The 19,420-nt window shown below is 46.3% G+C and overlaps 3 protein-coding genes across 4 annotated transcripts; 2 read left to right on the top strand and 1 right to left on the bottom strand.

The window, feature by feature from the left end:
• Positions 1-1,322: 1,322 nt before the first annotated feature.
• Positions 1,323-3,993, top strand: LOC136943504 (transmembrane protein 178A-like). Its single transcript, XM_067236852.1, has 4 exons — positions 1,323-1,737; positions 2,975-3,088; positions 3,421-3,558; positions 3,752-3,993. Exons 1-4 carry the CDS (start codon positions 1,323-1,325, stop codon positions 3,991-3,993), a joined length of 909 nt encoding a protein of 302 aa, XP_067092953.1.
• A 476-nt stretch (positions 3,994-4,469) lies between these two features.
• thumpd2 (THUMP domain containing 2) lies at positions 4,470-7,603 on the bottom strand. Of its 2 annotated transcripts, none has more exons than XM_067236489.1 (10): positions 7,407-7,603; positions 7,102-7,234; positions 6,530-6,969; positions 6,328-6,405; positions 5,943-5,995; positions 5,770-5,857; positions 5,506-5,577; positions 5,298-5,412; positions 4,972-5,092; positions 4,470-4,874 (listed from the first exon to the last, which is right to left on the bottom strand). In XM_067236489.1, exons 1-10 carry the CDS (start codon positions 7,515-7,517, stop codon positions 4,613-4,615), a joined length of 1,473 nt encoding a protein of 490 aa, XP_067092590.1. In that variant the 5' UTR covers positions 7,518-7,603; the 3' UTR covers positions 4,470-4,612. The 2 variants fall into 2 exon arrangements, with proteins under 2 accessions (XP_067092590.1, XP_067092591.1); XM_067236490.1 differs by lacking the exon at positions 5,943-5,995 and having other exon boundaries at positions 6,530-6,578; positions 6,730-6,969.
• Positions 7,604-12,496: 4,893 nt separating this feature from the next.
• Positions 12,497-14,846, top strand: LOC136943226 (uncharacterized). Its single transcript, XM_067236481.1, has 3 exons — positions 12,497-12,551; positions 12,877-13,710; positions 13,868-14,846. Exons 2-3 carry the CDS (start codon positions 13,016-13,018, stop codon positions 14,235-14,237), a joined length of 1,065 nt encoding a protein of 354 aa, XP_067092582.1. The 5' UTR covers positions 12,497-12,551; positions 12,877-13,015; the 3' UTR covers positions 14,238-14,846.
• Positions 14,847-19,420: the final 4,574 nt, after the last annotated feature.

The following is a 19,420-nucleotide window of genomic DNA, read 5'->3' as shown; positions in this document are numbered from 1 at the left end:
ATTTATAGGCTATCCATTGAGAAACAAAAAAGGGAGCCTTGTATCCGAAACAGAACAGTAAAACATATTTTACAAACACATAACAACAAATATTAAAATAAGTTGACTAAACCACCCCTTCAGACTTTAAAAAAAATGCCTATATGGCGATAGTGTCCAAATACGAAAAGTTCTGGAGTTCATGTCACACGGCTTTGTTTACTGCCCATTATTGCAATAGAGGTATACCACAAGGCCCTCATTGCGCAGGAATTTATATAAGCAGGCATCGGGTGAGCTTGTAAGCCCTGTCCTCATTTGTATAGATCGGGTGCGGGTGGGGGTGGGGGGCATAATTAAAACTATCCTGCCCCCTCAATACTCTCTGTTTTCCTAAGAGACTTGATTGACCGCTTACAAATTGAGCTGCCTATCAGTCAGCCACGGCATGATTCCAACAGTGTGGACTAATGCATGGTGTTTCCTGCCTGTCCGTCACATACTGAAATTACTTAAGGTAAACAGAAGGGAAGCATTCACTAAACACTTGAGTCTAAAGTGATTTGCAGGAAGTGCAGACGGACACCGTGGCAGGCACAAGGCATCCAGTGAGCTTGACATTAGCAAAGTGGACCAACTCATTGCTGCTTCTTGCCAACACGTTCAATAATTACCTTCAGGATTCCTTAATTGCACTGCATTATCATTCATTTATGCTCGTTCACTTATGCAGATTCAGACTGCCTCGCTAAACAAAACGTGAGAAACATGAATTGCTTTCTAATTATAGTCTTGCCTGTCAATAATCTTTCTGGTGGGTGTGTCTGAAAAGAGAGACAGGGCAGAGAGAGGTTTTGTAATTATCATAACCATTAAATGTTTTGAAATGTATTTATGAAATGTATTATTTGTTGAGGACACATCTGTCGCAAGTTCGTCAAATTGTTATTGGTATAGCCTACAGTGACTTTTAATGGGAATGGTGTAATCCAGAATGAACTTGACGGCGTTGGCATTTAAAAGCGCACTCCTCGACAGGCGCGCGTCGGCGCGTCATTTTCATTTTGCAAACAGCCTCGAAAAGAGGAGTAGTGCAACCCGTAGAGCTATACCAACCGTTCATGAGCAGACTCCATACCCCAAACGTTTCAGCTGTCAAGATTATCAAGCAAGAAAAAGCTGGATCGGTTGAGCCGACTGTATTTCGCAAACTCAGATTCATGTTTCTGCGCTCGGGTAGGTTCTCACATCAAATCGCAGAGGATACAACCAGTGTCAATGGACTCTGAAGTAGAACTGGTCGATGCACATAATCTAAAACAGTCTCATGCGTCCATGACCACATGATGGAGAAACAGACCGTGGTCACCGTGATCAGTTTGTCCATGAGCGTCGCATCACTGTCGCTTCTGATTACTGCTATTCTAACCGATCACTGGTATGAGACGGACACCACACAACACCGGCAGAACTGCGATCAGTACGGGCTGGACTCCAACGGCCAGAAGAACCGATTAATGCCCATTTATCATCTTCCGTTATTGGAAAGCGGCAACCCACGAGGGAATCAGGCGCTCCTCAGAGCTATCCACGTAGGTAGCAGAGAGGAGGAACTTTTGGAAAACTGGAGGTCAATTTTGGGAATGGGTATTTTGGAGACTGAATGCGGGCGCCCCCTTTTCTCCACTTACTCTGGGCTTTGGAGGAAATGTTACCATGTTGGCCAAGACCGAGACATCGATAATCTCATCGCCAAGGGTAAGAGAGAAGCGGGGAGCTGCATGTTGACTGTTAACGCGGAGAACGCATCTTCAGATAATTACATTGAAATGCAATAACTGAAAATAATTACGCATTCAGCGCGCTATCGAACAGGATACAATTAAATTAAATTCTATTAAATTCTGAAAAAGGTTCTGTTTAGTAAATTTATAACAACTAATGTGGCTGACCCCTAAATTGTATTTTCCCCACCTGGTCCTAATAATCCGTCAGAATGGTTCTGGTACTTTTCCTGATGGTTGTTCTACAAATACAAATGGATTTATGTATCCCTTATAATAATGGGGGAAAACGTATTGCATTCTTGTCAGCTTAGTTTTTTGTGTTCATGGTGACACAAATCTCCAACATGTCCAAAAACAAATTTGCATAATTGGTTCAGCCCTACATAATTAATGTAAGTGGCATGTCCAGTACATCATATGTAGGCCTTATCCAACACTGACAACTTGAGGCAAGATCTTTTCATTATATGACACTGTCGGTCACAGGTTAAGAATCCGTTACCACACATGGAACCAGTGACATCTTCCATTCCACATACTTTTTACGCATACACTCTACTCCTAGGAGAATGTTGTGTTTTTATACAGTACATCGTACAGTACTCTATGATCTATGCAAGAACATGACATACTATTAATATAAGATCAGTTCGCCTACATGTTGCATAAGGCACCAACTCACATGCGCACTATTTGTCTTGTGGTATTCAGCTAAAGAAAGGATCTGTGCTTCTTGATATCACTGGGAAAAGAGAGTGAGAGTGTATGCCAACCACAGACTGTATCGAGTTCTCTATTCTTTAAGGGTGTCGAGGCATCTCTGGCAACATCATTTGGCAACATCATAAGTGCCATCTTTTCACAAACTGATGCCCAAAGTCTGCCACTTTGTGGCTGATAGCAGAATGACTTCCATGTCTGCAGCCTGTGACTGATGCCAGCTGTTTATGAAGTCAGTCCACATAAGGTGGATGTGGACTGAATTTGTAATTGAACCTACATAAAGATCTGACAACAGTCAATAATCATGAAGAAATATGCTTTGGTGACCAAGAGATGAAATACAACTGAGTGCAAGAATAAGAATAAGTCATACTTCCCAGACCTCAGATTCTGTAATACAGACTACTAGTAACCTGGTTTACACACTTACGTAATCTGCACTATATGTTACGATAATGGTTGTGTGTGTGTGTGTGTGTGTGTAGGTATAGCCCAGCGCTGCACCACCATCAAGTATCATTTCTCCCAGCCGGTACGTCTGCGCAGCATCCCTCAGAACCTCACCAGGATCATCCAGCAGGATGAGTGGCACCTCTTACGTAAGCACCACCAGCGACTCCCTCCAGGCCCCCTCCATTACTGACATCTTCACACGTAGCACTCTGAAGAGGAGAGAGGGAGGAAGAGAGCTATGTGGAGGCCGGGGTGTAGATTTATTTTCGAATGTGGGTGGGACCGCTTAAAAAAAATAATATATATATATATAACTGAGGATGCGACCGTTGAATATCATTTTTTTCATTAAAGTGTGGGGACAGGTTTGCCATTTTCAAAAAGTGTGAAACAGTAATGAAACATACGCCCTTGCGTGGAGGTATACAGTGTTCTTGTTGAGAAGACGCAGAAACAGCATCTGTCCCCTGTTCCTCAGACCTGCGGAGGATCACCGCAGGGTTCTTGGGGATGGCCGCGGGGGTCATTCTGTGCGGCTGCATCGTGGCGTCTGTCAGCTTCATCTGGGAGCGCAGCCTCACTCAGCATGTCTCGGGCCTGCTCTTCCTCATGGCTGGTACACGGCAACACACTCGTGCACACACACACACACACACACACGTACGTCCACACGCACACCGCAAAGACCATTCCTCTCAGCCTTAATCGTACCACCCAGATTTATGTCAAAATCAATCTTCCCAAGTGAAAACATCCACCATCACAAACCCTCTCTGTCATCCTAATGTATCCCTCTCAATCCTCCCTAGGTATATTCTGCACCATCTCCCTGTGCACCTACGCGGCCGGTGTGTCGTACGAGCTGTCCAGGGTCCCTCCCTTCATCTACGGGCTGCCTGGGGATGTGGAACATGGCTACAGTTGGTCCAGTTACTGTGCCTGGCTCAGCCTGGGGCTCGCTGTGGCAGCAGGCTGCCTGGCCACCACCTACCCCATCCTCACCCGCAGCGAGGGGCAGAGGGGCAAGGCTGACCCCGACACCCCTGCCTGACACCCACAGACCCCAGGAGGAGCATCCAGCCCCACAGGCTGGTGGAAGATGGAGCCAAGATGGCCGTTTTCTGCTGAGCTACAAGCGGTGGGACGAGGCCTTGCTGGTCAGTGTTAGAGGGCATGACAACCTCTCCTGACCAACAGCAGTATCTTGGACCGCTACATATAGCCTAGAACTCATGGATACTAATTATTCTCCTTTGGACTTGTTCCCCGGAGCCTGGTAAATATGTTTGCCTGCCCCATCAGTGGACAGCCGATCTAATTTCAATGGACCATATTGTGAGTGTAGGTGTACTGTAGTGTTGTTATGTTGTCTGTATGCCACTTGACACGTGGATGACTGTTCAGGTAATATCAAGTTGATACTTGAGGAGGAAAAAAAGACAGCTATAATAATATTTCAGCTATTTATGTTCTTAAGATGTTTGTAACATTGGTGTAAAAAAAGGACAAAACCTTCCTGTACAGTACATAACATGACTTTATTGTATTTAGCGTCGAATTGTAACAGTACATTATTATTGCAGTGTCTTTTATTAAATTCTACAGTGTTTTTTGTGTTGTGTATGTGTGTGTGTGTGTTAGCACCCAGATCCACTAGGTGTGCTAGCAGTCTATATTTTGACATACTTGTGGATGAGTCCATCTATTGCTCCTAGGCTAACTCTCTGACTGGATTGAAATTGGAGAGAGGAGAGAGGCCTGGGTGGGAGAGGGGGAGCCGAGCCAGCTGATGGCCAGGCCACAGAGTCCTCTTGCTGGGTAGGAGGAGGTCCAGGGTCTGGGCCCGGATCCGGGGGAGTCAGTGTTCTCTTCAGTATGACGGACAGCTGGGGACTGAGCAGCAAAACCATGGTCCCTCCCACACGGAGAACCCTGAGAAAAAATAGCAGAACAGAAGGTAGAACAAATCGTCACCTGATCCACAAGCCCGGAAGTGAAGTGAGCTGGCAGAATTGGGAATCCGAGTTACCTCTCCATCTCTGTAAGGATGCCAGGCAGGCTGGCAGCCATGCCAGCCTTAGTGCCAAACTTCTTCCCAAAGGGCAGATCGCACAGCACGGCATCCACGCTGCAGCCGCTCAGAGGAAGCTCTGTGCGTAGGAGACGAGAACACGGGAACTTGCAGGGGCCATTCATTCATAAAGGACTGGCACTAAATGCCTTCCGGCTGATCAGGAGGATGATGGTTCGGGTTGATATAGGACTTTGACTCTGGAAGGATTCGGTTAGGACAGGGGCTAGGGTCTTACATTTATTCATTTAGCAGACGCTTTTATCCAAAGCGATGGGTCTTACCCATGGACGAAGCATGCAACAGCTGAATTCGATGTGCGAGTTTAGCAAACTCGACATTCTCCCTGGCTCTCTCTAATTGTTTCGCTTCGATATCAACACCCAGGAAACAGGCATCCTGGGAGGAGGGAGAGAGAGAGAGAATGGTAGACAGATGCATAGATGGTAGAACGTTCGGAAAGATGGCATCTGCGATCGACTGCAGTCCTACCAGGTGTTCATGTGCTGCTTCCACTAGGATGGTCCCCACTCCACACATAGGATCCACCACTGTGGAGCCTGGCTGGAGATGTATGTATGTGTGTGTGTGGGAAAGAGAGTTGAATGTGTGCGTGTGAAAGAAAGTGAATGAATGTGTGTGTGTGTGTGTGGGTGTTCGAGCAGATGAGAGAATAACATCAATCAGACATTGTAAATAACTTACATGATGACAGTGTTACCTCTGGGAATTCAGAGGAGATGTAAAACTGTCTACCTGGATGTTGGCCAGGAAGCCGACAGCCCAGGCTATGGTGGACCTCAGCCCTGTGGTTCTTACGTAGCTACGGCTGGCTAGGGGAAGTCTGGACGGGAACAAGAGACATATGCTTGACTCAACACTCAGAGATATAAAACACGGATCACAAAGATTATGATGCCTTCACAGACCTGAGTAATGGAATGCCGACCACACTGTGATCATCACTCAGATGAACGTTCATCTGGAGGAGATGATGATAATAATAATATCATCAATAACATATTTATTTAGCAAATGCTTATATAAAAAGCGATGAACAAATGGGTATTTGAGCCTGCGCCATCTTGATATGCAGTCAAATGCTCTGCCACTGAGCTATACGCATTCCCATGATTATGAGTTTTCAAATGTTATCTACAGGATAATTAACTTCTGCGTAAGATCATGTATGGTGCCTTGCTTCATCATAATGCATTAACAGCATTCTTCTAGTCTTATAACGACACACACATACACACACTCCTAAAACATGCTACTGAACACATGCGAGTGTGATAATAAAAGGTTCCTTACCTCCACCTCTGGGTTTTTAAGGTCCACTGTCCAGCCCAGCTGTCTGGACAGGCCCAACCCAATGACCCTGCACAGGTCCTGCATCAAGGAGAGACAGTCCACAGTCAATCTGTCACAACAGTACACAACTACTGACTGTACCCCAACACCCCCCACCTCAACACGCACGCTCACTCACTCACTCACTCTTGTGTGTGTTTACCTGTGAGCTGAAATGCCGGGAGAGCCCACCACTGCACCTGCAGCTAACTCTGAAGGTCACAGGATCAAAGGTCGCCGAATCAGAGGTCAGGGCGCAATACTTTCCTGATGTGTTTTCACGGTCACTTCCAAATGTTTCCCCTTCAAAACAGTCCCCTGCAACATTGTCTTTTCCACTACAATCCCAGTCGTCATTCCTACCTAACTTGGTGTCTGCATCAGGTGCCTGTCTCTGTGTTCTTTTTGGCACATTATCAGGCTCCCCTTCTTCACCCTTGTTCTGGTCTTCCTCCCTCTTGCGCTTTCTACGTGGCTCCACCGTGCTTGCTGTTCTACAGCTGCTCGACAGCTCCCTCTGCAGGTGTCTCCATGTCTCCACAGCACTTCTCCACTCCTTCCCATCTCCTACCAGCCTACTTTGGATCTGAGAGGCTGTCTTGGCTAAGAGAGATAGAAAACAAAAAGACCGTGAAACACCAATAAAATATACCGTGGAACCATACATATTTCGACGTAGTCCGAGTTGTTGAGTATTATTATTTCTTTGGATTGACGATGGTCAAACGTGGCTACCTGTGTTAGGACAGGGAGGGAGAGGCATGTCTCGTTTCATGAGCAGGAAGAGTCTTTCAGCAGACTTCAGATCTCTGACTAGCTTAACTTCAGCTGGGCAGGAGAAGAACACTTTCCCAGGAATCTGGTCAACCTAAATAAAATAGGATCAGACATGAAAATCAATCCTTTTCAAAATAATGATATGAACAGATAGTGCTTTGCAGTCTCAATGCCATTACACGAGCCTATTCAGACCGTCCACCTGTGTATGATAATTTATTTAGCAACCAGCATCTACAAACTGCTCTCCGACAGTGACTCACATTTTCAGCGGCAAGTTTAGTCTTCACCTCCTCCACGAGGAAGGACTCCATTCCTTTCCCAGCGGTACAATAGAACTGCACCGCGGAAGACGGAGTAGCCATCTTCTTCATACCGCTAACGGTAGAGCATCGAGAAAGAAATGCAAAGACTTTGTAGCAGCTAAAACTGCAGACCTGTTGGTTACCTGTCAGTAGTTATCTCCCGTGAAGCTTTGTTTACACGGAAACGGAAGCATTGGTAGAAAGCATTGAGGCAGCGTAGTTGTATTTTAGTCCAACAGGGGCTGCTCTTGCACTTTAATAGAGTCAACTCGGATCATATTTACGTTGTAGCCAATGGCACAATTCTCCATCAGTAATATTTTAGTCGTGTAAATGTGTCACACTTGCTCACTGTGTCAATATGGATTAACATAATAAGATGGAATGTATTTGAAATATAACCGACATACAGGGAGTGATAGGAATTTTAACAGAACACATTTTCATTCTAGACTGATTGTGAGCCTATTAACAACAATGATTTACATTTAAATGTACACCCTTTCACTCAAAGCGACGTGCATATAGAAAGTACAGCAATTATACATCAAAGAGAAATGTATTTTTGCAGACCACTCAAATGTTAAGTTACCCCTTACATTTTTATGTGCATTTAAAATGGTCACCTTTCCCCCTGACATTTATAAATCCCACATTTAAGCCCACGCGGTATAGGCTACATTAAAAACTATTTTAATTCAAAATTATTTCATTTAAGACAGAGCTTCCTAAAAAAAACTTCCTTGGTGATTTAGCAGGTGATGTGGTAGGATACTGACTATAGAATTGAGACATTTACTGAATGTAAATTCCCAGTCAAGACCGTACTTATTTCAGTGACAGAGAGACATATTTTGTACAAAGCTTTTGTCCAAAGTCATGCCAGTTTTATGGACCAATTTAATTGCATGACATGTCAGGGTGCCTTGGAATACTAGAACCAAAGTGAACATATTAGTTTTACCATCAGTTTCTGTAAAAAATAAATAAAAGCCTATTCAACATCCTACAACTGTCCAAGTTTCCTTCTTAGGTTCTTCTCTCTTTAAACTCCCATTTCTAAGTGACCTTCTTCATCAGTGCGTAATATTGGATGTATCCATGTAGAAACACTACATTAATACTCTTTCAAGAGCTGCCATTCGAAATAATTAGCCTCTCTCTCCTGGCTAAATGCTACATTGTTCAAAATTGCCGCCCGGTCTCAGAACTACTGGTGTGATATATAGCTCTGCATTAAGCTTGTTTTTATCTTCTCCACGCCACATAAACCCAGCAGGAAGGACTCTAGCACAGAGAGAGAGAGAGAGAGAGAGAGAGAGAGAGAGAGAGAGAGAGAGAGAGAGAGAGGGAGAGAGAGAGAGAGAAAGGGAGAGGGAGAAAGGATGAGGACTAACTGGAAGATATGCTACAGGCAAACCATAGCAAAATGATACAACTTCATCATGGTGGACTAATTACTGTATATTAGCAGTAAAATGTTTATGCAGCTATCCAGGGTACTACATGAGTAGTGAGTGAGATGTCTTGGTGGTGACATTGGTTTGACTGATTAATACGCTGTAATGATCAGCAGAGGGGCAGGACTGTATTGCGGGCTGGATGCCTGAACAAACATGGAAAGACCAGTCAAACATAAATTATTATCTATTTGCTAGAATGGGACAACAATTCAAACTGAAATTGTTTATTAGCTTCAGGAGTAAACATTTTAGAGGAAATTAATTAACTAAGTGAAGAGAGTGAGTTTTACTACAGAAAGCCTTCTGTCGGGAGGACTGATTTAATCCAGTTGATGATCTATCATGAACATTGAGATGTTTGGATGTCGTGAGACAACTTTTACATCTCATCTTGCGACAAAACTTCCTTTAGATTGATTGTAAATGTCATCCTTTTTCAAAGCCCACTTCAGAACTTCAATCTGCAATAATTTCACTCAACACAAAATAACCTGTAATAGGTGAGTGTGTGTGATTGACATTCAAGCAAGGATTTAAGTATGGTAATCATCTGAAAGGCCAGCCAGAGACCAGGAGTGTGCTTGTGTGTATGGGTGGGTGTATCTACGTTGGTGCGTGCATGAGAGAGTGTGTGTTTTAGATACTCTGAGTGTGTGTGTGTGTGTGTGTGTACTGGGTAATGAGTGAGCACATTGAATGCGGTGGTGAGTGAGTCATGGCGATTAGCAACATTTCCATGCTCCGTGGCGAGAGCTGTTCTATGTTCAGCTCTTGTACTTGGTCGTCTCACCACTTCATACTCCCCAGAGTCTGATGGAAATGAGACCTTTTACAGCAAGAGGGAAAATAGGGAGGGAAAGACCAAAAGAAAAAGACAGAAGAAAGTCACCTTGTTTTTGGAACGACTGACAAACTATGCAACTGCATACTATTTCAACTATCACCAATGAAACATTCTAAAACGATGAATATCCTAACACCTGCTGTCTACTTCACGGTGAATGGACTTCACATTAGGGAAGTAGCATCTTACATACATTTCTACTTAAAACATCATGTATTGTATCAAGCATAAAATAAATACATTTGATCACTACAGACAACAAGTATTGTGCCAGAGAAAGCGAGATTTGAAGCTGTGATGGGTTAACACTACTACAATAAACCTTGTTTCTCTCTGTAACAGGATTAGCTCTCCCCAGATGGGCTGAGAGGACAGGAGAGGGTCTCATATAAGAAGCCAACCAGCCAAAAGTACCCACAAACAAGACCCACACAGCAATTAGTCTACCTTCACCAGGGATCAAGTGGCTAATTAAGACAACATTATCCTGCAATTAAAAGGTAATTTCACAATTTGCCACATCGAAGGTCATCTGCTTTGGAACTTAGTAAGCCTTAGAGAGGCACTTAAGGACTGTGGTGCTTTGTCTTCCATATCTTATTAAAGAATTCATTGTTTTCGGCTTTCACTTTTCACGGTTATTCAAATCCAAGTCTTCCAGTCAGATTTTTACAGAAACCAAAGTACTAAAATGTACGTCTGCCAGTTCTTACTTTACCTCTCACTTTCCAAGGTTCCTTCAGTATCTTTGTCAACTTGCCTTTCCTCAGCCTCGGTTCTGATTGGTGCTGTCTGGCTGTCTCTGGGGGTGACGGTGGACGTGGTTCTATATGGAGTCAAACACCACTCAATACACTCTCCCTAAACTAGCAGTTAAGAAGCACTCAAACATGGCCTCAACTTGACAGAAACCTTCCAAAGACAAAACAAACGGAGGAAAAGAAGGTGTGGGAAGGAGAATGCAAGATCGTAGGCAGGGGAAGTAATAGCGAGGAATATGGGGTTTGTTGATGGAAAGAAAAAGGTGCTTGATGTTTATTGAACCGGTGCTGTTTGTGAAATGTCATGGTGATGACAAAAAGGCCATTCCAGGTCTGTGTGCTGCAGGATGACATGAATCCAAACACCAACACAGTCCCAGCACGGTCGTCATTATTCCCCTTCTCGTCGTTTGGCACCATTAGAACACTCTCACATCAGCAGGAGGCAATCACATGAAGAGCTCTTTATTCAAATTAAGCAGTGTGTGTATGTGTGTGTGTGTGTGTGTATGTGTGTGTGTTTATGTAGACATCATCTGTGTTTACTCTGTTTTGCTGTTGTGCATGCATGCAGTATGTGCATGTGTCGGAATTGTATGCATGTCTGCATACATGTGTATTTGATTTGGGAGTAAAAGTGTGTGTGTGTGTTTTTGAGTGTATGTGTTGGATTTGAACATGCGTGACATGCGGATATTCATCCGTCTGTCTCCATCATCGTAACATCAGATTGACTGACCACAGTCCCTTCGGCCCGGAGCAGATACATACAAATGAGCTGCCAGGAAGAGAGAGAGCGAGAGAGAGAGAGAGAGAGAGAGAGAGAGAGAGAGAGAGATGACCTCAGAGAGATGGCACTGTCCACACACAGCCACTGTTGTGACACACATACACACACACACACACACACAGACACGCACACACAGACACACACACACACACACACACACACACACACATACACACACACACACACACATACACACACACACACACACACACACACACACACAGACACACACACCCACACACACACACACACAGACACACACACCCACACACACAGTCACATCTGGAAAGACAGCGGTTGCTCTGGGCTGGAACAAACCAGTGCCGAGTCACTTTGCCATGCTGCAGAACAGCATGTGGGCCTAGAAAAGGCAGGATGGGGGGATGAAGGAGTGGAGGAATGGAGGGGCGGAGAGAGGGAGAGAGTGGCAACTACATGGAAGAAAGCAAACAGCATGCGGCTCTGAGGGCACAAATCAACCGAGGGAGAGAAAACAAGGATGGAGAGATGAGGGGAGGGGAGGGGAGAGAGATGGAGAGTCACAAATTAAGAGACAGGGAGCAAGAGACTGATGTGCTCAGACAGACAGAATCAAACTGAGCTGAGAGTGTCAACAGTTTTCGCTGGTCTGATTGCGCGTGTGTGCATGTGTGTGTGTGATAGCCTGCGCTGCTGAACAGTGGCTTGACAACAGCCTGGTGGAGAGGCTGGAGGGAGACATGGCGGACACCATCAGTTCAGACTAACTCGTCACAACTCTGGGCTCCTTTTCAACTTGTGTAATGGTGATGGTTCGTGAGTGTACTGGAGCATGGGCCACATGTCGACATCCAAGGTTTTTATTTTGAGAGTTTGTAGATCATCTGTTGTGTGGGAGACTTGGGTTGTAACCCTGCATCAGTCACTCATGGTGTGCCGGCTACCACAAGACAAAGCAGCTTGTCCTAGTTTGAAAAAGATAAAATAAAAGTGCCTTCTAGCTGAAGTAAAAGAAAGACACATATCTCTAAAGCCCTTGTCCCATAAAAAAAAAAACTGTGAATTACTCTGTGAGCCCTTGGCCTATTTTACAGTTCTGAACACACAATAGCTGCATGACCTTGCAGTATTCTGCAGGGGGAGCTCTAGTTTTTCCTCTGCCCTAGTTTCAGCTCCCCGGTTGTCTTGGATTTACCTCTGCAGTGCTAGAGAGTGCTGGTGGATGAGCTGTGCTGTTTTTCTGGATATGGGGAGAGAAACACATTGGTAAATACAAGATAAAGGGATAGTCAGAAGCTGGATAAATCGGCTAAAAACAATCATCTGGCGTGTTAACATGTTATTTGATCATTTAAAACAAGTCTAGATGTTCTGTATATTTAGATAATAGTGTGTTGTCCAAATACTTTTTTTGTATGTGTATACCTTTTTTTGTGTCTACGTTTCCCATATTTATTTACTTGATATAATATATTATTACATTTCCTCAAAGCACATTAGTATGTTTTATCACAGAGTAATTATGACTTTATTTTGTATGAGGATATTGGCTGACTTTAACAACTTTTTTCCCCTTCTTTCTACCAACCAGGCTGTCCCCAGAAATGGTAGACTGATTGCCATAACTTCCCTCCTTTATCTATCTCTTTCCGTCTTTCTCTTTTTCTTTCTCTTTCTCTTTACTTCTTTCTCTTTCTCCTCCTCTTTCTGGTTCCCTCACGCTCCCCCTCATGGGGCAGCTGGTCTCGTCTGCAGGCGAGCGGTCTGAAGCTCAGTCTGCTCTGGGCTCTCTCCTCTACAACGCCATGCTAGAGCAAGGAGCCCTGCCAGACCTGGGTGTAGACCACTCCTTTCTTGGAAATCCTGAGAGCAAGGAGTCCCAGGCCCACCTCCAGGCCCACCTCCAGGAGCTGCAGGGGCACATGGGTAACCGGGCCCCGGCCTACCTGAAGGAGCTGATAAGTCGACTGGTGGCATTCTCAGAGGAGCCCCGGGTTGCCGCGCTGGTGGGCCTGGTGGTTTCCATGGTGTTGGAGACGGCGTACGTGTCGTCGTGTCGGGGGTCGTCCCGGGGGTCGACCTCGAAGGCGAAGAGCCAGGTGGAGGAGAGGAGGGCGGAGCTGTGTGACATGATGGAGGAGTATCTGAAGCGCTGCAGGATGCACCTGAGCGAGAGAGAGAAGCTCCACCAGGACACCCTCCGTCTGGAGGGGCAGCTCAGCCTCCTGCTCACCCAGCTCAAGAGCTCCCTGCTCAGGGAGGGCTGCTCCTCCAGAGGCCTAAAGCACTGGGCCAGCGGGGCAGCCCTCCACACCCACATGTTGGTGCACCTGGCTGGGCTGGAGCAGAAAGGAGAGCCCCTGGCTGCCCTGGCGGCCCTGGAGCAATACCACGAGGACATGGAGGATCTGATCCCTGCTTACAGGTAACATTACACCTTGTGACCTCACTGTCGTCGTGAACATGCTGGGTGTGTCGATCAATATCTGAAATAACTTGATATCTTATATTCTTATAATCATCTCATAGATGACATTGTTATGTTAAAAGCTTCCCCTTTGGTGTCTGTTTCATGCCTCCAGGCGCTACAAGGCCGGCACAGTGTCCGTGGTGAAGTCTCACGGGGGGCTGTGCGTGGGAGGAGATCCCCAGAGTGAGGGCTGTGTGACAGGTCTCACCCTGGTGGACAGAGAGACCGGCCGAAGTGTTTCTGTGACAGTCCCAGAGGACGTCCCGTACAGTCCGGACCTGGTCACTTCAGACCAGCTCACTCAGGCCTACCTGGACCTGCTGCTGTCCCCACAAGGCCCCCTGGTGGACCTGCACCGGTACTTCACCTCTGCCCGAGACCGACTGGGAACACTGGGAGCGGGGAGGGCAGGCTTGGAGGAGCAGCTGAGCATCGTGGAAACAGAGCCGCTGGCGAGAGGGGAGCTGAACACACACCTGTGAACACACACCTGTGAACACACCTGTGAACACACACCTGTGAACACACCTGTGAACACACACCTGTGAACACACACCTGTGAACACACCTTTGAACACACCTGTGAACACACCTGTGAACACACCTGTGAACACACACCTGTGAACACACACCTGTGAACACACCTGTGAACACACACCTGTGAACACACCTGTGAACACACACCTGTGAACACACACCTGTGAACACACACCTGTGAACACACCTGTGAACACACCTTTGAACACACCTGTGAACACACCTGTGAACACACCTGTGAACACACCTTTGAACACACCTGTGAACACACCTGTGAACACACCTGTGAACACACCTGTGAACACACACCTGTGAACACACACCTGTGAACACACCTGTGAACACACCTGTGAACACACCTGTGAACACACACCTGTGAACACACACCTGTGAACACACCTGTGAACACACCTGTGTCCTGCAGCACGTGTTCAGACACACACGGACGGACACTGAAAATGTTCACACTAAATGAAGAAGTTACACTTTTAAACCATACTTTGACGGAAAGTGTAAGAATCCCAATAAATATACTTTATATCAAAGGGAATAATGTTCTGTGTCACCTGTACTATTGTGCCCATTTCTTCCTTTGTCCTGTAAGCTTTGTGGTGCATTGTGAAATGCAGTACAAATTATAGTCAAGTCTCCCCTGTCCATCACTGAAATTATGATTGGTTCGCCATAAACTCCCCAAAAAGATTTTTATTCGAATGAAAAAAACATTTCTAAAGAAAATAGTCAAAGCCATTCCCTCACTCACTGAATTACCACAATATAGCATTCAGTTTTTTTCCCACAGGTGTGAATTGACTTTTTGTTTCGTAAGTGCTTCTTTTTCTTCCGCCCCCCCACTCTTTCTGGGTATTGTATTGTTGAGTGCTTCTGTCTGCGAAGGGGAGGTGTAATGGTGCGTTTGCTGCTGCAGCAGAATGGCTTTATTGGAGAAAGTCTTCACAGAGCCCTGCCAAACACTGCTAGATGAGTCACATTCCAGCGCTGCAATTACCACACAAACAGAGCGCTGCACCACTGATGCCAGCTGATGGATGTTATTAGTACCCTGCTCTCTCTCTCTCTCTCTCTCTCTCTCTCTCTCTCTCTCTCTCTCTCTCTCTCTCTCTCTCTCTCTCTCTCTCTCTCTCCCCCTTCTAAGAACTCTCTCCCTACATCACTCTCTACACTTCCCAACTGGTCTTTCTGTCCCCGATTTACCCATCTCACTGTCCTTCCAACTCGTCGCTTTGTCTCCATTTATAATTTTCTTATCTTTCTCTCCCAGTCTTGTTTGCCAGTGTGTCAGTCAAGTCTGTGAGTGTTTAGAAGCTACTGAGCGCTGGAGCTCAGGGCTGGAACACCCCACCGGTGGAAGGGTGTGTTGTCTGCATGACCCCATCATCCTCCGCTAGTGTAGATCCAGGCTCTAGGCTCATCCATCTATGACACTAAAGTAATTATGCACGCTGTCTCCCCCCTTTGGCTTTACGGCGAGGTACATAGAGACACGGCCCTCTCCCGGCACAGATCAATGTACCACAGGCCATGTGTATGCACAATCTGTCTGCAGATCAGTAGGAGGCTCAACGCTTTATGCTGCATGCATGTTCACACACAGACACACATACACACACACGCGCATAGACACACACAGTGGATCATTCATCTCTGTCATCGATGTGCAGTCTTAATCTTTTTAGTGCTGCGTGTGGCTGTTATCCGTCATGGCTGGCCGGACGCTGGCTGTCATTGGACACGGAGACTGATGTCTCATCCCGTGGATGTGGAGCGAAAGTGATGTGTTATTTCACCTCTTTACCTCTCTCCATCATCCTGCAGTCATCAATGGGAAAGAAAGAATCCCAGGTATGTGATTTATGCAACATGACTGTCGTCTAACATGTGCAATCATCTGGGATCTGGAGAGTGCGTGTGTTTGTGTGTGTGTGTGTGTGTGTACATCAGTGAAGCTTCTAATTTCCTGTAGCCAGGACATCAATCAGAGACGAAGAGTAAAATCAGGCTACACTGTCTCTTTCACACATCTTAACTAGTCAGGAGTCAGGTGGCTGAGCGGTTAGGGAAGCGGGCTAGTAATCAGAAGGTTGCCAGTTAGATTCCCGTCCGAGCTAAATTACGTTGTGTCCTTGGGCAAGGCACTTCACCCTACTTGCCTCGGGGGGTATGTCCCTGTACTTACTGTAAGTCGCTCTCGATAAGAGCATCTGCTAAATGACTAAATGTAAATGTAATGTCTCAATAGAATACATTTATTGCTAATCTCTGATAAATGATCAATCGTATAGCACACCAGGGCCATGGACTGCTAATCTGATGGAAAATGATAGATTGTTCTAATTATTATCTATCAAATTATTCTAATAATAAATCAATATGAATAAAGCAGCACAATTAGTATGATATTCATAATCTGCTAATGATAATCTCAATATGTAACGTGATTGGAGTTAAGACTTGTTTATGGGCGTTATTGCATAGCTGTCACAGAACGTGTGAGGAAAAATGTGACACGTCTTTTGAAACGTTACAGATTTAATTGAAATCAGAGAAGGGGGTGGTTTTGAAAGAGAATTCAATTAGAGAAGCCCTTAACGTTGGAGTGTTTTCTTTAGATGGATGATACCAAACGCGGGCCCACTCTTTTGGCTCATCTCCTCTCCTTCTGGTTCCCTCGCTGCCCATGTGTACTAGTGGCCGTGATCAGATTTCTCTGTGGAGAGCTCAATGATGAATGTTCACTAATGCAGAGACGGCGTCGGCCCTTGGTCCGGTGTTTAAGGCGTCGCTACACACTTCCTTCATTAACACCATCCATCTCTTCTTTTCTACCTCCGCCCTGCCTCCCACTCTCTCTCTCTCGAGGGCCTCTTCCATTAAAATGCACACACACACACACACTCACGCACTTACAGTGGGATGCTTTGTGTCTCAGGCTTTTTGAGTCTGAATTATAAGGACCATGATGGTCTGTTGCCGTGGTGACTGGTCTAGGGACCGGAAGCAGAGTTGTGGAGGGTGCTCTGATAGGTCACTAAACTTTTCACAACAACGCCCACTCACATCAATGCCCAATCACAGTCGCAACTATTGACTGCAACATTGCACATGCTTCAAATTGTACATTTACATTTACATTTAGGTATTGTAACTACAGTTTCAAGTGTAAATCAATTTTCATTTGGACATTTAGCTGAGTACCACCAAACCACCATTTTGTGGAGATTACAAAATTCCAGGGGGGTCCATCTCCATAGAAGGACTTTCTATTACTACAACTGAAGCTCCATCATGTATGTAGTATCCAAAGATCATCAGTAGAATCAGAAACATGCTAACACATACACACAAACCTTCTGTACTTGATCGATAAGACTCCTGTTGTACGAAGATAGGCTCGTCTTGCCATCTCTGCTGCTGTGTTTGAAGAGTCATTGAACATAACAGGCACAGAAGCTATGTTACCTATGGACAGCAGCATTCAGAGGCATGGGAGAGCAGAGATCACCGCCTGACATTTCCCTGACATTTCCTGCCATGTGTGTAAAACACACACTCTTGCACAGTTCCACCCACGGCAAACACGGAAGCACATACACCCGTTCTCTCTTTAACAGAATCTCTCCACTCTAACCCCCCCGCAGGCTCAGTTCACTGTCAGTTAACCCCCCGCTCCCCCGCCCCTTTCCTCTTCCCCTCTCCTCTGCGTTATTCCCCCCTTTCTCTCCATCCTTTCGTCACTCTTTTTCTTTCTCTCTGAGGGTCTTTCTTTCTAAAACACACGATTTACCTCATGATTTACCACTTACTTTTTTCGTCTTCACCTCTTGCTCCCTCCCTCCCTCCCTCCCTCCCGCTCTCCCTCCCTCCCTCCCGCTCTCCCTCCCTCCCTCCCTCCCTCCCTCCCTCCCTCCCTCCCTCCCTCCCTCCCTCCCTCCCTCCCTCCCTCCCTCCCTCCCTCCCTCCCTCCCTCCCTCCCTCCCTCCCTCCCTCCCTCCCTCCCTCCCGTTCTCCATGGTGACTGTAGCCTTCAGGCAGGTGAGAGTGCTCCTCGGCTGTAGTACACTCAGTGGCAGGGTTCAAGTGCACAGAGTACCGTTCATCTAGGGTGCGTGTTCTGTGTTTGACCATCAGGGGAGGACAGGGAGAAGGTTATGGGGGAAAACAAACACAAAAGCTTGTTTTTCTACGTATCTTCATTGCAGCACACATGAAACATCGTTAATATGTACCAGAGCCTGAATGTTGTCCTGTAATATGGGAGGCTTGTGCAGTGGGGGGTTGATATGACATAATTTCACATCATTACCTGGATGCAGAAGCACACAGGCATGGGCACACCACATGTTTGGGCGAGCCACATAGTCACTGTCAATGACCTTGAAGTGATTTAAGCACTCGGGTCCTCAACCAGTCGCTGCAGAGTGATGACAGCAACGGGGGCATCCACAAACACACTCAGTCATGGATGGGCCTTGCACAGGTGATGTGTGTGACTGTTGTCTTATGTGACTGCACCTTCTGACCCTGTGGCAGAATGTCTGTTGTGTGTGTGTGTGTATTTACAGTGTGTGTGCCCGCTGTTTGGCAGGGCATTGTCCTCCCCAGTGGACAAGATGGGTCATTTCCTCAGTCTGTGTTTGGAGGCCAGCCCCATGGAGCGGAGACAGACAGACTGACCCTGAAACAGAGCAGGGGACGTGACCAGGTTGGCCAACTTCCACATAACTCGCTCCTCTCTCTCCTGTGCTCCACCTCTCTCACTCGCTCCTCTCTCTCCTGTACTCCACCTCTCTCACTCGCTCCTCTCTCTCCTGTGCTCCACCTCTCTCACTCGCTCCTCTCTCTCCTGTGCTCCACCTCTCTCACTCGCTCCCCTCTCTCCTGTGCTCCACCTCTCTCACTCGCTCCTCTCTCTCCTGTGCTCCACCTCTCTCACTCGCGCCTCTCTCTCCTGTGCTCCACCTCTCTCACTCGCTCCTCTCTCTCCTGTGCTCCACCTCTCTCACTCGCTCCTCTTTCTCCTGTGCTCCACCTCTCTCACTCGCGCCTCTCTCTCCTGTGCTCCACCTCTCTCACTCGCTCCTCTCTCTCCTGTGCTCCACCTCTCTCA

The sequence above is a fragment of the Osmerus mordax genome, chromosome 5 (assembly GCF_038355195.1).
Source record: "Osmerus mordax isolate fOsmMor3 chromosome 5, fOsmMor3.pri, whole genome shotgun sequence".
NCBI lineage: Eukaryota > Metazoa > Chordata > Actinopteri > Osmeriformes > Osmeridae > Osmerus > Osmerus mordax.
This window is presented reverse-complemented; position numbering and strand designations above follow the sequence as displayed.

Coding starts and splice junctions, on each gene's coding strand:
- LOC136943504 (XM_067236852.1), top strand. CDS start 1,323: ATGATGGAGAAACAGACCGTGGTCACCGTGATCAGTTTGTCCATGAGC. Junction 1,738..2,974: donor CGATAATCTCATCGCCAAGG/GTAAGAGAGAAG, acceptor GTGTGTGTGTAG/GTATAGCCCAGCGCTGCACC. Junction 3,559..3,751: donor CCTGCTCTTCCTCATGGCTG/GTACACGGCAAC, acceptor AATCCTCCCTAG/GTATATTCTGCACCATCTCC.
- thumpd2 (XM_067236489.1), bottom strand. CDS start 7,517: ATGAAGAAGATGGCTACTCCGTCTTCCGCGGTGCAGTTCTATTGTACC. Junction 5,578..5,769: donor GCTTCCTGGCCAACATCCAG/GTAGACAGTTTT, acceptor ATACATCTCCAG/CCAGGCTCCACAGTGGTGGA. Junction 5,093..5,297: donor GTTGCATGCTTCGTCCATGG/GTAAGACCCATC, acceptor TCCTACGCACAG/AGCTTCCTCTGAGCGGCTGC.
- LOC136943226 (XM_067236481.1), top strand. CDS start 13,016: ATGGGGCAGCTGGTCTCGTCTGCAGGCGAGCGGTCTGAAGCTCAGTCT. Junction 13,711..13,867: donor GATCTGATCCCTGCTTACAG/GTAACATTACAC, acceptor TCATGCCTCCAG/GCGCTACAAGGCCGGCACAG.